At 40.5% G+C, this 17,355-nt stretch overlaps 1 protein-coding gene across 12 annotated transcripts in view; it reads right to left on the bottom strand.

Annotated features, from left to right (window-relative positions):
* Positions 1-17,355, bottom strand: part of cep126 (centrosomal protein 126) — a 102,557-nt gene that overhangs the window by 12,549 nt on the left and 72,653 nt on the right. For all 12 annotated transcript variants that reach the window (XR_009511214.1, XR_009511218.1, XR_009511219.1 and 9 more), the window contains exons 8-9: positions 16,991-17,106; positions 8,794-8,869 (exon numbers count right to left, since the gene is read on the bottom strand). Coding sequence is in view for 6 of the 12 variants with exons in the window: in XM_059964698.1 (XP_059820681.1) it covers positions 8,794-8,869; positions 16,991-17,106 (192 nt within the window). In the remaining 6 variants the exon portion in view is untranslated. The remainder of the gene's footprint in view (positions 1-8,793; positions 8,870-16,990; positions 17,107-17,355) is intronic.

Raw genomic sequence — 17,355 nt, 5'->3', positions numbered from 1 at the left:
GTTTCTCAGATTTTTGGATTTTCTCCATTTAGAAAATAGTCTGCACATTTATTTCTACTACCAAAGTGCATGACCATGCATTTTCCAACATTGTATTTCATTCTGCCACTTTCTTGCCCATTCCCCTAAACTATCTAAATCCTTCTGCAGCCTACCTGTATTCTCAACACTACTTGCCCCTCCACCAATCTTTGTATCATCTGCAAACTTGGCAACAAAGCCATCTACTCCATCATCTAAATCATTCACATACAGCATTAAAAGAAGTGGTCCCAACACTGACCCCCGCGGAACACCACTAGTCACTGGCAGCCAACCAGATAAGGATCCTTTTATTCCCACTTGTTGCCTTAGTACAGATATCAGTGGAATGCAAATATCAAAGTCGGCAAATCAGAGACTATTTTTTTTATTTCTATACTTTATCTTGTACTCCACTCCAATTATTTATCATGATCTTACTTATTTCTGGGCTCTTTCATTTTTTACGAATATTCTTTTGAGCAAATCCTCATCTAATATCCTCTGAAGTTCATAGATGTAAACAGTATGTTATCTCCACAAATGCGAACCGGAGTGATAGGGCTGAGGAAGCAGAAAACAGAATTAAATCAAAGATAGTGTGCAACAGAGAAGTGGTGCAGTTAAAACAGAAAGCAACAAATACTGGACTGAGAGTGTTATATTTGAATGCACGCAGCATAAGAAATAAAATGGACGATCTTGAAATTCAGCTATAGATTGGCAAGTATGATGTTGTGGCCATCTCTGAGACTTGGCTAAAGGATAGCTGCCATTGGGAGCTGAAAATACAAGGATATATGGTGTATCGGAAAGATAGGTTAATAGGCAGAGGGGGGTGGTGTGACCTTGTGTATAAGAAATAATTAGAAAGAGTTGAGTCTCTATGGGTTGAGTTAAGAAATGACAAGGGTAAAAGGACCCTCACAGCAGTTGTATGCAGGCCTCCAAACAGAAGCCGGGATGTGGATTACAAATAATAGCAGGAGATAGAAAAGGCATGTCAGAAGGGCAATGTCATGATAATCATTGGGGATTTTAACATGAAAGAGGATTGGGAAAACCAGGCCAGTATTGGACCTCAAGAGAGAGAATTTGTAGTATGTCTAAGGAATGGCTTTTCAGAATAGCTTGTTGTTGAGCCCACTAGGGGATCGGCTATGCTGGATTGTGTATTGTACAATGATCCGGAGGTGATAAGAGAGTTTAAGGTTAAAGGAACCCTTAGGGAACGATATGATCGAGTTCACTTTGAAATTTGAAAAGGAGAAACTAAATTCCAATGTGTTGGTATTTCAGTGGAATAAAGGAAATTACAATGGCATGAGAACGGAACTGGCCAAGGTTGACTGGAAAGGGACTCTAGCAAGAAGGACAGCAGAGCAGAAATGGCTGGAGTTTCAGTGAAAAATGAGGGAAGTGCAAGTCAGATATATTTCAAATAAGAAATTTTCGAATGGAAGTAGGACACTACCATGGCTGACAAGTGAAGTCAGAGCCAAAGTAAAAGTAAAAGAGAGGGCATACAAGGAAATCAAAGCTAGTTGGGAAGATAGAGGATCGGGAATCTTTTAAAAACTTGCAGAAGGAAACTAAGAAGGTCATTAAGAAGGAGAAGATGGATGATGAAAGAAAGCTAGCAACTAATATCAAGGAAGATACTAAAAGCTTTTTTAAGTATATGAAGGATAAAAGAGAGTTGAGGGTAGACATAGGACAATAGAAAATGACACTGGAGTTATTGCAATGAGAGTTGCAGAGATGGCAGAGGAACTGAATGCGTATTTTGCGTCAGTCTTCACGGTGGAAGACATCTGCATTATACTGGACATGCAAGAGTGTCAGGGAAGTTAAGTATGTACAGTAAAAATTATGACTGAGAAGGTGCTTAGGAAGCTTAGTGGTCTGAGGGTAGATAAATCACCTCGACCTGATGGAATGCAGCCTTGGGTTCTGAAGGAAGTAGCTGGAGAGATTACAGAGGCATTAACAAAGGTCTTTCAAGAATTAATAGATTCTGGCACTGTACTGGATAACTGGAAAATTGCAAATGTTACCCTGCTATTTAAGAAGGGTAGGAGGCAGCAGAAAGGAGACTATAGACCTGTTAACCTGACATCAGTGGTTGGGACGTTGTTGGAATTGATTGTTAGAGATGAGATTTTGGAGAACCTGGAGGCACATGACAAGGTAAGCCAAAGCCAGCATGGTTTCCTGAAAGGAAAATCCTGCCTGACTAACCTACTTGTGGTGTGAGAAGATGGCGGTGCGACAGCAGCGCGTGCGGCCACTACAGGATGAATATCTGTCATCTGTTAAGTAGGATGTCATGCACCATCCTGATTTGATGGGGACAGATACAAGAAGCACGGAGGAACATCTGGTGAAACTTCTGACATGCCTGTTTCGCTGCCACTGTTACTGTGTGATCAAAAAATCTCGGGAGAGGAAGGCCCCGAATCCTTGGCTTTGCCTGTTGCTTGGCGGCCGGTGCCGGGGTCGAAGCGCTCGGCAGAGATGGTGCTCGGTATCGGAGGCTCGAAGTTTTCGTATGGACTGAGTTGGCTGTGGTCGGGTGCTTCCAGAGGCTGCGTCAGGAAGTTTTGTGACACTGGAGGTGCATGGCAGGAAGAGTTTTTCTTCCTTCTACCATCTGCGCGAGATGATGGGCTGTTGGGGACTTTGAGACTTTTTTTTACCATGCCCATGGTCTGCTCATATCAAATAATGGTATTGCTTTGCACTGTTGTAACTATATGTTATAATTATGTGGTTTTTGTCAGTTAGTCTTGGTCTGTCTTGTGTTTCTGTGATATCATACCGGAGGAACATTGTATCATGTCTTAATGCATGCATTACTAAATGACAATAAACGAGGACTGAGTGTCCTCATAATCTAATCTAATCTAAATCTACTGAAATGTTTTGAGGAAATTACAAGGAGATGTAGTAGATGTGGTGTACTTGGATTTTCAGAAGGCCTTTGATAAAGTGCCGCACATGAGGCTGCTTAGCAAGATAAGAGTCCATGGAATTACAGGGAAGTTACTAGTGTGGGTGGAGCATTGGCTGGTCGGCAGAAAACAGAGAGTGGGAATAAAGGGATCCTATTCTGGCTGGCCACTGGTTACTAGTGGAGTTCCACAGGGGTTGATATTGGGACTGCTGCTTTTTACAATGTATGTCAATGATTTGGACTATGGTATTAGTGGACTTGTGGCTAAATTTGCCAATGATACATAGATAGGTGGAGGAACGTCTAGTGTTGAGGAAACAGAGAGCCTGCAGAGAGACTTAGATAGTTTAGGGGAATGGGCAAAGAAGTGGCAGATGAAATACAATGTTGGAAAGTATATGGTCATGCACTTTGGTGGAAGAAATAAATGGGCAGACTATTATTTAGATGGGGAGAGAATTCAGAACGCAGAGATGCAAAGGGACTTGGGAGTCCTTGTGTAGGATACACTAAAGGATAACCTCCAGATTGGTGAAGAAGGCAAATACAATATTGGTATCCATTTCTAGAGGTATAGAATATAAGAGCAGTGGTGTGATGTTGAGGCTCTATAAGGCACTGATGAGACCACACTTGGAGTATTGTGTGCAGTTTTGTGCTCCTTATTTTAGAAAGGATATACAGACATTGGAGAGTGTTCAGAGAAGATTCCAGAAATGAAAGGGTTACTGTATGAGGAATGGCTGGAAGCTCTTGGGCTGTATTCCCTGGAGTATAGGAGAATGAGGGGGGGGATCTTATAGAAACATTCTGAATGGAAAGTGGCCAGTGAAGGAGTGGAGATTTGAGGCTTTGACTCAAGAGGCTTCGACGAGAAGAGGCTGAGGACGAGCTTCACGCCAAGTGAGGTAAGGCTGGGTAAGTTCCTTTCAAAGGAGAAAGTTTCAAAAGTTGAGGCAAGTATTGGGTAGGTCATGGCAGCTGAGATCGGCCCCATGGTTTGTTCATCCTGCAGCATGTGGGAAATCAGGGATACTTCCAGTGTCCCTGACGACTATGTGTGCAGGAAGTGCGTCCAACTGCAGCTTCTGGCAGACCACATTGAGCGTCTGGAGCTGCGACTGGATTCATAATGGAGCATCCGCGATGCTGATAAAGTCGTGAATAGCATGTTCAGTGAGTTGGCCACACCGCAGGTAAAAGCTACACTGGCAGAAAGGGAAGGGGTGGCCACTAGACAGCGTAGCAGTAGGCAGGTAGTGCAGGAGTCCCCTGAGGTCATCTCCCTCCTAAACAGATATACTGTTTTGGATACTGTTGGGGGAGATGTCTCATCAGGGGAAGGCAGCAGCAGCCGAGTTCATTGCACCATAGGTGGCTCTGCGGCTAAGGGGAATAGATAGGCATTTCTGTGGCCGCAAACGAGACTCCAGGATGGTATATTGCCTCCCTGGTGCAAGGGTCAAGGATGTCTCTGAGCAGCTGCAGGACATTCTGGAATAGGAGGGTGAACAGCCAGTGGATGTGGTGTACATAGGTACCAACGATATAGGTAAAAAACGGGATGAGGTCCTACAAGGTGAATTTAGGGAGTTAGGAGATAAACTAAAAAGTAGGACCACAAAGGTAATAATCTCTGGATTACTACCAGTGCCACGTGTTAGGGTAGAAATAGGAGGATATTTCAGATGAATACGTGGCTTGAAAAATGGTGCAAGGGGGAGGGATTCAAATTTCTGGGGTATTGGAACCAGTTCTGGGGGAGGTGGGACCGGTATAAACAGGACGGTCTGCACCTGGGCTGGACTGGAACCAATGTCCTAGGGGGACCGTTTGCTAATGCTATTCAGGAGGTTTTAAACTAATGTGGCAGGGGGATGGGAACAAGTGCAGAGAGACAGAGGGGTGTAAAATGAGGGTAGAAGCAAAAAGTAGTAAGGTGAAAAGTAAAAGTGGCAGGCAGGCAAATCCAGGGCAAAAAGCAAACAGAACCACTTTTCAACATAATTGTATAAGGGCTAAGATTGTTGTAAAAACAAGCCTGAAGGCTTTGTGTGTCAATGCGAGGAGCATTCATAACAAGATGGATGAATTGAATGTGCAGATAGTTATTAATGAATATGATATAGTTGGGATCACAGAGACATGGCTCCAGGGTGACCAAGGATGGGAGCTCAACATCCAGGGATATTCAATATTCAGGAGGGATAGACAGGAAAGAAAAGGAGGTGGGGTAGCATTGCTGGTTAGAGTGGAGATTAACGCAATAGGAAAGAAGGACATTAGCCTGGAGGATGTGGAATCAATATAGGTAGAGCTACATAACACTAAGGGACAGAAAACACTGGTGGGAGTTGTGTACAGGCCACCTAACAGTAGTAGTGAGGTTGGGGATGGCATTAAACAGGAAATTAGAAATGCATGCAATAAAGGAACAGTAGTTATAATGGGTGACTTCAATCTACAAATAGATTTGGTGAACCAAATTGGTAAGGGTGCTGAGGAAGAGGATTTCTTGGAATGTATGCGGGATGGTTTTCTGAACCAACATGTCGAGGAACCAACTGGAGAGCAGGCCATTCTAGATTGGGTATTGAGTAATGAGGAAGGGTTAGTTAGCAATCTTGTCGTGCAAGGCCCCTTGGTAAGAGTGACCATAATATGGTGGAATTCTTCATCAAGATGGAGAGTGACATAGTTAATTCAGAAACAAAGGTTCTGAACTTAAAGGCAACATGAGTGAATCTGCAGATGCTGGAAATAAGTAAAAAACACAAAATGCTGGCAGAACTCAGCAGGCCAGACAGCATCTATGGAAGGAGGTAATAATCCTGAACTTTAAGTTCTGAACTTAAAGAAGGGTAACTTTGAAGGTATGAGTCGTGAATTAGCTAAGATAGACTGGCAAATGATACTTAAAGGGTTGATGGTGGATATGCAATGGCAAGCATTTAAAGATCGCATGGATGAACTACAACAATTATTCATCCCAGTTTGGCAAAAGAATAAACCACGAAAGGTACTGCACCCGTGGCTGACAAGGGAAATTAGAGATAGTATCAAGTCCAAAGAAGAAACATATAAATTAGCAAACAAAAGCGGCACACCTAAGGACTGGGTGAAATTCAGAGACCAGCAGAGGAAGACAAAGGGCTTAATTAGGAAAGGGAAAAAGATTATGAGAGAAAGCTGGCAGGGAACATAAAAACTGACTGTAAAAGCTTTTATAGATACGTGAAAAGAAAAAGATTGGTCAAGACAAATCTTTACAGTCAAAAACAGGTGAATTGATCATAGGGAACAAAGACACAGCAGACCAATTGAATAACTACTTTGGTTCTGTCTTCACTGAGGAAGTCATAAATAATCTTCCGGAAATAGTAAGAGACCGAGGGTCCAGTGAGATGGATGAACTGAGGGAAATACATGTTAGTAGGGAAGTGGTGTTAGGTAAATTGAAAGGATTAAAGGCAGATAAATCCCCTGGGCCAGATGGTCTGCATCCCAGAGTGCTTAAGGAAGTAGCCCAAGAAATAGTGGATGCATTAGGGATAATTTTTCAAAACTCCTTAGATTCTGGATTAGTTCCTGAGGATTGGAGGGTGGCTAATGTAAACCACACTTTTTAAAAAAGGAGGGAGAGAGAAACTGGGGAATTATAGACTGACTGGTTAGTCTGACATCGGTGGTGGGGAAAATGCTAGAGTCAGTTATCAAAGATGTGGTAACAGCACATTTGGGAAGAGGTGAAATCATCAGACAAAGTCAGCATGGATTTGTGAAATGAATATCATGCCTGACGAATCTTATAGAATATTTTGAAGAAGTAACTAGTAGAGTGGATAGGGGAGAGCCAGTGGATGTAGTATATTTAGATTTTCAAAAGGCTTTTGACAAGGTCCCACACAGGAGATTAGTGTGCAAACTTAAAGCACACGGTATTGGGGGTATGGTATTGATGTGGATAGAGAATTGGTTGGCAGACAGGACCTTTTCAGAATGGCAGGCAGTAACTAGTGGGGTACCGCAAGGCTCAGTGCTGGGACCCCAGTTGTTTACAATATATATTAATGATTTAGACAAGGGAATTAAGTGCAGCATCTCCAAGTTTGCGGATGACACGAAGCTGGGCGGCGGTGTTAGCTGTGAGGAGGATGCTAAGAGGATGCAGGGTGACTTGGATAGGTTAGGTGAGTGGGCAAATTCATGGCAGATGCAATTTACTGTGGATAAATGTGAGGTTATCCACTTTGGTTGCAAGAACAGGAAAACGGATTATTATCTGAATAGTGGCCGATTAGGAAAAGGGGAGGTGCAATGAGACCTGGGTGTCATTGTACACCAGTCATTGAAGGTGGGCATGCAGGTACAGCAGGCGGTGAAAAAGGCAAATGGTATGTTGGCATTCATAGCAAAAGGATTTGAGTACAGGAGCAGGGATGTTCTACTGCAGTTGTACAAAGCCTTGGTGAGACCGCACCTAGAGTACTGTGTGCAGTTTTGGTCCCCTAATCTGAGGAAATACATTCTTGCCATAGAGGGAGTACAGAGAAGTTTCACCAGATTGATTCCTGGGATGGCAGGACTTTCATATGAAGAAAGACTGGATCGACTAGGCTTATACTCACTGGAATTTAGAAGATTGAGGGGGGATCTTATTGAAACGTATAAAATTCTAAAGGGATTGGACAGGCTAGATGCAGCAAGATTGTTTCCAATGTTGGGGAAGTCCAGAACGAGGGGTCACAGTTTAAGGATAAAGGGGAAGCCTTTTAGGACCGAGATGAGGAAAAACTTCTTCACACAGAGAGTGGTGAATCTGTGGAATTCTCTGCCACATGAAACAGTTGAGGCCGGTTCATTGGCTATATTTAAGAGGAAGTTAGATATGGCCCTTGTGGCTAAAGGGATCAGGGGGTATGGAGAGAAAGCAGGTATAGGGTTCTGAGTTGGATGATCAGCCATGATCATACTGAATGGTGGTGCAGGCTCGAAGGGCAGAATGGCCTACTCCTGCACCTATTTTCTATGTTTCTATGAATGTTAAAAGATTAGATTAGAAAAGATTAGATATTGCAAAGTTATTTCCCATGGTCGGGGAGTCTAGGACAAGAGGGCACGACTTCAGGATTGAAGGATGTCCATTCAGAACAGAGAAATTACTTTAGTCAGAGGGTGGTAAATTTGTGGAATTTGTTACCATGAGTGTCTGAGGACGCCAAGTTATTGGTTGCATTTAAGGCAGAGATAGATAGGTTCTTGATTAGCCAGGGGAGAAGACAGGGGAGTTGGGATGACTGGAAGAATTGGATCAGTCCATCATTGAATGGCGGAGCAGATTCGATGGGCCCAATGGCCTACTTCTGCTCCTATATCTTATGGTCTTGTGAGCTAAATTACTGTGTCAATGATTTACTGAAACAAAATCAATAATGAGGCATGAGCCATCCATCCCAAATCAAAGATGTAACAAGGAAGTAACCAAAAGTAAGCACAAAAAAGCTAAAGATGGAGCTTTAATAAAGGAATTAAAGCAATATTGCATTGAATTAGCAAAGAAAGTTAGTATTCTGGCTTTACTGTTTGGATACCAACAGGCATTATTAGTTCCTTCCTACAAAATAAAACCAGTAAATAAAACTGATCTAATAATATCCATTGTCCAGGTAGTAGCAGTCACTTTTTATTGTAAATAGGTATGTCTGTTCTCAAATACATTCAGAGCATGTGTGATACCAGTGAAGAAATGCAATTGTACAAAGCAGTTGATACTCGATAGGGTAACAGCTAGATATTTCGGAAAGTTTAACTAGTACCTTCTTTGGTGTTCTGAACAGCACTTACTGCTTTAACAGGATTAAAGACACTTCGAAATGGCTGTATCTGAATGTTCTGAAAAATAATTAAAACTCAAAAATTAATTTACATCTACAAATTATGATAGCAACAAAAAAGAAGTCACTTCATTAAAATATTATAAGCTTATGGTACATAAATCATCTTTCTTAGATCATTTAAACCACAACTTGTGAACTAATATTAATTTGAAAAAGCATGAACAATCACACCCGATTTATTTTCTGTTAGCTTTGGAGTTGAGTAGCAGTGCATGCATAGGTCTTGTGTTAGTTTTTTCACTACCAGCTTAGCACAAAATCCATGAATTCTGTCCTTAAGAACTTGGCTATCTCAGTCAGCAGTCAGGCTACGAAGCCATGTCCAACTATCAGAGGACATTCAGTGTTCTTTCTTGATGCTTCTTCCAAGATTTATTCAATGTGAAAGAATATTGATTTTTCAGTTGAGGGCAATACATGATAGTTTCCTTTCTTTTTTTGATTAGGACCCTAGGATTACAAAGTCTATTTTGTATATCCTTGGGCCACTCCTTTCTGACTACGTAGTTTTGTTTCAACTATCTTGAGTTGGTCAGACCTATTGATGGAAATATCTCGGAATATTGATACTTGCTGAAAGATATGTTTCAGTTAGTACAGATATCTTATCATATATCCTGACCAATCTAACCAAGCTCTTCCAACATGATCCAGATACTCACGAGACAACTTTCAAGATTAGCTAATCTAGTTACGTCTTTGCAGAGTTTGAATCCAATACCTAAATTGATGCTGCTGCCTCGTTGATGGCTTGCAAAGGGTGTTATACGACATAAAATAATAGCATCCTTATTTTAATCCTCCTTCTTTCCTTTTTTTAGTAATTTATTTTTTATTGCAGTTTATCATCAAACAAACATTTCCATAAGATGTATTTCAGACACTACATATATATCATTTAATCATATTTGTCACAAATCTCCACATAATAATTATCTGAGGTATACACTTCCAGAAAGGAGAGGAGAGAAAGAAGAATCAAAATAAGAAAACTATGTACAAAGTAGGGAGTGATTTTTTTTTACAACATATCTATTTTATATTCTTTTATAATAGTTTTCCATCTTTTAAGAGCCCTGGGACCTTCTCAGAGATTATTATTTTGCAGCACAGTTGAGAGCTGTGATATGCTGGTGTATGACACTCATATTACGCTCAATGGAAAAACATTGAGGAGAGGATACTTTCCATCCCCATACAGGCAATTTTGGCTGATAACTTCTTTCCTTTTATTTCCCTTCATTTCTAATCACTTCTGATTTACAAGTTGCAAGTTCATGAAAAATCAGTTCCTAATTTGCTCTTAACATCTCTCACTGCACCTTCCAATAGTACTTCAATCTCTTTTTCACAAAATGCTACTTCTGTGCCTTGGTCCTTTAACAGGCCAGAAATGTATCCTCGTTTAGTTGTGGTAGAAGAATGAGAAGTAATAGAAGATGAAAATACACCATCACTCAATAATTTGTCATATATTGTTACTCTGTGTTATTTACCTTAGAAATGGAAGTACGCAGGGGGAAAAGGGCACCAGATAGTAACTTTGCTGCAAAGGAGTTAGATAAGGGCTTTGAAAGGAGTGAGCAGAAAAAGCATGATTAGTGCATATAGTAAACCATTTGATTCACTATCAAGACTTCCAGAAAACAACTTCACTGGACTTAGTACAGAACTTGGAGTCCATTCTTTCTTATTTATAATGGATGGTAACTTCATTTGCATATGAGGACCAAAGTTCATGTAGCGACAATGGCTGCTATCTCAGCTTCCAATGCAGTACAAAATGAAGCTGCTGCATTGAAAGCTCAGGTTACTATCATCATGGTTGTAGTTACCAATGCAGAGTTTCACAGCAGTCAAGCTATCATCTAACAAATAGTTTCAACTACTTGAAACAACATCCATGGATGTGGTTGTGGCTCTGAGGAGCATACTTCACTGTCACATCTTAGTATCTACACTTAAATGAGTGCAACTAAAAGGGTCTGAAAACAGAAGTCTAAGAAGAACTGGCAAATTAATTTAAGGATTTGGTCAATTGAAATATAAGTGTAAGTGTGTACATTTCATTGGAATTTAACAGGAGTGAACTGATTAGATACATCTCAATGCATGCTGAAAACACAGTTGGGAGGACCTGCCATAGGTGGTTGTCAACACAAGATAAAGATAGTCTAAAAATTTAAAGGAAAAGCACATAATTGTATAAAAGCAATGACACCAAAACAAAGGACTGAATATAAACAATAGCAACAAAGGATAGCTAAATCACTAATGAAGAAAACAATGGAGTATGCGACAAAATTAGCTAGTAATTTAAAACAGTAAGAGTTTATACAGATATATGAAAAAGAAAAGAATTAAACAATGAATGCAAGTCATAAGAAAGTGAATGTAGGTTACTAATGGCAATTAATCACTGGCAAATATACAGGGATCTTGAAGTGTCTCACCGTAGAGGACTTAGGAACATTACTGATATAACTACAATTCAGCAAATGGAAGGTGACTCACAAAAACTACTACCACCTGTGAAGTGGTACTGAACACACTACTGGAGCTGCACGTGGGTTCTAAATGACCTCTCCTTATGGTCTCAAAAAGGTGTGACAAGATGAAGGTAGAAGAAAGACTGCAAATGTTGGCTATCTGGAGCCATACATGAAACACTGGAAAAGTCCAGTGGGTCAGATAGCATTCGTGGAGGAAAATGACCAGTTCACACTTAGGGTTGAGACCCTGCATCAAGACTGGAAAGAAAGCCAGTATAAACCTAAGGGAGCAAGAGATGGTAGGTGATACGTGAATACAGATGAAGAGGCAATGACGGATATTTGTGGGAAGTGGAGAATGGGAATAATGTAGTAATGTAGGAGGTGATAGTTGGGAGTGACAAAGGGTCAAAGAAGATGGAATCAGATAGAAGAGTACAGTGTTTCATAGTATAACAGGAAATAAGTGGGAGGGGAACTTGAGGCAGGAATGTGTGCAATGAGATAATCAAGAGAATGGGGTAGGGGGAAAAGAAGGAATAATGGGGCTGGTAGGATAAGGAAAAACAAAGTGGGGACCAAAGGCTTACTGGAAATTAGAGAGATCGATCGAGGTTCATGCCATTAGATAGGAGGATATGAAGGCAGAAAATGAGGTGCTACTCTTCTAATATACACATAGCCTCAACCTGGCAGTAGAGGAGGTTGTGGACAGGCGTGTCAATGTGGGAATGGAAAGTGGAATTAAAATGGCTAGCCACCAGGAGATTCTGGCAGTTAGGGCATATGGAATGAAGGTGCTTGAAGAAGCAATTCCCCCAGTCTGAAAATTCACACTGACCAACGTAGAAGAGACTGCACCAGGAGCAGTGTATGTAATAAATGATGCCAATGGATTCATATGTTCAGGGCTGTCTCACCTAAAAGGACTACTTAGGGCTCTGATTAGTGGTGAGGGAGAGGTGTAGGATCAGATCTAACACTTGGGTAAGTGCCTGGAGGAAGATTGGTGGGGAGGATGAGGGATCAATCCTTGCAAAAAGCAAAATGGGTAAGGGAAGTTGCATCTAGTTGTGTGATGCATTGAAGATGGTATAAGTTGTGGAGAAAGGTATTTTGGATGTGTAGGTTTGTGGGGTGGCAGTGAGGTCAAAGGGAGTTCTATCCCTGTTATATCTGAACGAGGAAAGGAGTCAGGGCAGACATATAAGAAATAGAAGCAATGTGGGCAAATGCTCCATTGTTAGCAGTGCTGGGTGGGATAGGGGGTTGGGGAAACATTATTTTCTGAAAAAGGGCATCACAGATGTCTTGAAGTGGAAAACCTCATCATGGGAACAAATGCAGTAGAATGGAGAAGCTAAGAAAAGGGAATAGTATTCTTACTAGTGGAAAGAGTGGGATGATGAGGTGTAGTCAAGTTGGTTTGTAGAAGGTGTTGGTAGATGCTCTGTCTCCCAAGCTGGAGACAGAAAGATCAAGAAAAAGGAGAAAAATGTTAGAGATGGACCAAATGAATTTGAGGGCAGGGTGGAAATTGATGAAATAGATGAGCTCTGCATTGGTGAAGGAAGTTCAAAGTAAATTTATTATCAAAGTACTGGGAGTGTTAGGAGGGAGGGGAGAGTGGAGAGGAAAGAGATAGTGGGGAAGGTGGGAGACATGGGCAGAAAGAGAGAGTGAGTGAAGGGGCACTAATGTAGTCATTAATGTAGTGAAGAAAAAGTTGAGAAGTGGTGCTATCAGGAGTTTGGAATATGGATTGTTCCACATACTAATGAAAAGACAAGCATAACTGGGGCCCACACAAGTGCCCATGGTTGCACCTATGGCATGGAGAAATTGGAAGTAGCAGGAAGAGAAATTGTTGAGGGTGAGCATCAGTTCTATCAGATGGAGGATGGAAACTGTTTGGGTGTGTTATCCAGAGAGAAACAGAGAGCACTAAGGCCTTCCTGATGAGCAACAGAAGTGTACAGGGACTGGATGTCCATGGTGAAAATGATTTGGTTGGGGCCAGGGAACTGAATGTTGTTGAAGTGGTAGAGAGCACACATGTTATGGCAAGTGATAAGGGACTGAACCAGGAAGGAAAAGATGGAGATGAAATATGAGGATATGAGTTCAGTGGGGCAGAAACAATGGGCCTACCAACATAGTTAGGTTTATGAATCCTGGGTAGGAGGTAAAAACGGGTATTGAGGAACACTCAGATTGGAGGTGGTAGAGGAGAGATCTCTGGGGGTGATGAGGTCAGTGATGGTGCAGTAGCCTGATGCTTTTCAGTAAGGTCCTGGTTCAAGGGTAAGTAAGGGGAGGTGTCTTAGATGGTTAAATGTTTTTAATTTGCGTGATTCCAGAAAAGTTCCTTTAGATTTGAAAATGGTGAATGTGATTCCTTTCTCACAAAACTCAATAGAAATAGGAGCATTTAGGTGATATTGTTTACATCTAATCACTAAGCTCCAAGACCTAGGCCTCAATACCTCTCTGTACAACTGGATCCTCAATTTTCTCACTTGCAGACCGTAGTCATTATGGATTGCCTACAATACTCTTCACAATCACCATTGTCACAGGTGCACCACAAGGCTGCACCTGTCTGATCTTCTCATTTTATACCTTGAGTATGTGGGCAAATACAACTCCAATGCCATATTTAAATTTGTTGATGATACCACTGTTGTTGTCTGAATCAAAGGTAGTGACAAATCAGCATATAGGAGGGAGATTGAAAATCAGGTTGATTGGTGCCGCAAAAACAACTTCTTTATTAACTAAAGAGCTTATTATCAACTACACGAGGAAGAAGCTGGAGATCCGTTTAGGGGATCTCATTAGGTGCTCATTAGGTAACTGGAGGTGGAGAGGATCAATAGCTTTAAACTCATTGGTGTTATAATTTCAGAGGATCTGTCCTGGGACCAGCACATAAGTGCCATCACAAATAAGGGACAACAAGATCTCTACATTCTTAGAAGCTTGCATAGATTCAACATGTCATCTAAAACTTTGACAAACTTCTATAGATGAGTATACTGACTGATTGCATCATGGCTGATATGGAAACTCCAAAGTCCAGGAATGTAAAAGTCTACAGAAAGTCATGGTTACTGCCCAGTTCTTTACAAGCAAAGCCCTTGCCACCATTGAGCACTATTATAAGGAACACTGCCAAAGAAAGAAACATCAATCATCAAGGAAGACCACTATCCATTCCACATTCTCTTCTCGTTACTGTAGTCAGGCAGGAGGTACAGAAACATTAAGTTCCATACCACAAAATTCAGGAACAGTTATTGCCATACAACCTTCAGGCTTCTGAAGTAGAATGGCTAACTTGGCTCACCACAACTATAAATTGATACCATGAAATACAGACTTGGTTTCAAGGACTCAACAACTCATGTTCTCAGTATTATTTATTCATTTATTTTTAGTATTTATCTTATTTTGTGCATTAGCTGTCTGTCAATCTTTGTGTGTAGTTTTTAATTGTTCCTGTTGTATTCCTTTGTTTTACTGTGAATGTCTGCAAGAAAGCAAATCTCAAGGTAGTATATGGTGACACATTCATAAATTGATAATAACTTTACTTTGACCTTGGCAAGAAATAATATGTGATATCTCATAGAGATATGTGCTGGTGTCTCTACTTCTGACGATATATTGGTGACTTGGATGAAGGTGTGGTTGTTAAAATTGATGACATGGATGATAACACACAGATGAATTGGACTGTAAGTTATGAACAGTACAGAAGGAAATCACACAGAATATAGATAGCAACAATTTGGCAAATGGTGTGTAATGTGGGAAAATGCAAAATTGTCCACTTTGGCAGGAAAGATTTTAAAAAAGATCATTATGGTGAGAGCTCTGAGGAGCAAACCTGGATGCTCCATTGTATGATTTGCAAAAGGATGCAACACGTAAATAGGAAAGCTGAAAGATCATCAGTTACTGTAAGTCGAGAGTTATGCTTTAAGCCTGAAGTTCCACAGAGCCAGGTTCAAGAACAGTCATTTCCAGTGATTTGGTTCTTGAACCAACCATCAAACAATAATCAATGAAGTTTAGCAGCACTATATGATCACTTTGCCCGAAAACATTTTGCTTATATTTTTGTTCTAATGGTGTCCTTTCTTGTAAATATTGTGTATCATTTATGTTTTCTTGTGAATACTGCTTCTGTGCCTGTGATGTTGCTGCATGTATATCTGTCATTTCATCTGTGCATATATGAACTTGCACACATAACAATAAACTCAATTTTGCCTTTTCTGTAGGGCACTGGGGAGTGTACATCTGGAGTGCTTTGTCCAGTATTGGTCTGCTTATTTAAGGATGTAAATGTGTTGGAACCAGTTCAGAGCAAGTTAATTAGACTAATGTTGAGAATGAATAGATATCTTATTGAGGAAAGAACAGACAAGTTAATCTTAGATCTGCAAGAGTTTAGAAGAATAAGACATGACTTGATGGAAACATATGAGATGTTACAGTGAGGTTGACGAGATGATTTTCAGTCATCCTGAGGAATCTTGATGGGGTGGATTTGAAGAAGATACTTCTTCATTAGGGAGAGAGCAGAACGATGGGTCAATGCTGAAAAGTAAGGGGTTGCATATTTAAAGTAGAGATGAGGTAATATTTTTCTCTGAGAGGGTCATGAGCCTTTGGAACTCTCCATCAAGGGTTAGTAGAATCAGAGTTTTGAATATTTTGAATGTAAATGAAGATTCTTGATTTTTGCTGGAAATCTGACATTAACACAGAAACTGTTGGGAACACTCATCAGGCTAGACAGCAGCAACAAAACAAAGTTGAAGACCTGAAGAGTGAGAAAAAAAGTTAGTTTTAAATTGCAGAGAGATTGGGGTTGGGGGATCTATTGGGGGGTGTATGTGTGTGTGTGTGTGGGGGGGTGGTTTGGGTGGAGAGGTGATATGCAGTATTTCTGATAGGCTGTCCAAGTCATTTCAATGTATATGAGCTACCTGCTGAGACATTGGGTATATTTCAGCAGTGGGTTTATCTATTGCTAACTCTACAAACTCTTTCCACCAAAAATAAGGTGGAAATCAGAATGATGGAATATTCTTCACTTATCTAGATATTGCTCCAAAAATGCCAAATAAGCTTGATACCAGAACAAAGCAGCACATCTGATTGGCACTCAGTTCACCACATTAAACATTAACTTGTTCCATCATGTTTGCATCCTGACTGAAATGTGTATCAGCTCAAAATCCAGTTACTTTCCCAAGCTACTCCAATAACAGTTTATAAACCCTGTGACCTCTACTATCAGGAAACAAGGAAAGCTGCCACATAGGCTCACCACTGCCTACAGATTTCTTTCTATTATAATGTATTAAATTAGTTTGGAAATATATTGGTGTGCCACCTTTCCTACTCTGCTTTAGTCCAAATCCTGTATCCAACAGCGCTGAAAATGCCTTAATAGAAACACAGCAATGGATCAAGAAGGTGGCTTTCCACTATCTTATGAGGAGTCATTTTAGATGAACAATAAATGCAGATCTTGACAGTGATGCCCATATCGCAAAGAAATTAATAAAGAATTTAAAATGATTTGTACAACATTATATTTCAGTTACCTGTCTTATTTGATCAGATTTACTTGCAGAAGAACTACTAATCATTCTTCTCTGCTCAAGAGGAGCCTTATATTTTGTAGCATTACTGTATGTATCTATGGGGTGCTTTCTTCTATCTGCAATAACAAATGCAATAATTAATGGTTGCTGATATGTAATGTATAACAGATTCCATTCTATCTGCCTGCACTACATGGTGGTTGTGGAAAATAATGCCATATTTCATCTCTTTTTAAACATCTTAATTCTAGAAGCAAATAATTGAGTGAAAGTTTAGAGTATAGAACTATACTGAAAAATGAACAATGCTTTGTAAACAATATCACAACAGCCCCAACCTTTGTATCATCAGCAAATTTACTAAC

This window comes from Hypanus sabinus, chromosome 3 (genome assembly GCF_030144855.1).
Source record: "Hypanus sabinus isolate sHypSab1 chromosome 3, sHypSab1.hap1, whole genome shotgun sequence".
Taxonomy (NCBI): domain Eukaryota; kingdom Metazoa; phylum Chordata; class Chondrichthyes; order Myliobatiformes; family Dasyatidae; genus Hypanus; species Hypanus sabinus.
This window is presented reverse-complemented; position numbering and strand designations above follow the sequence as displayed.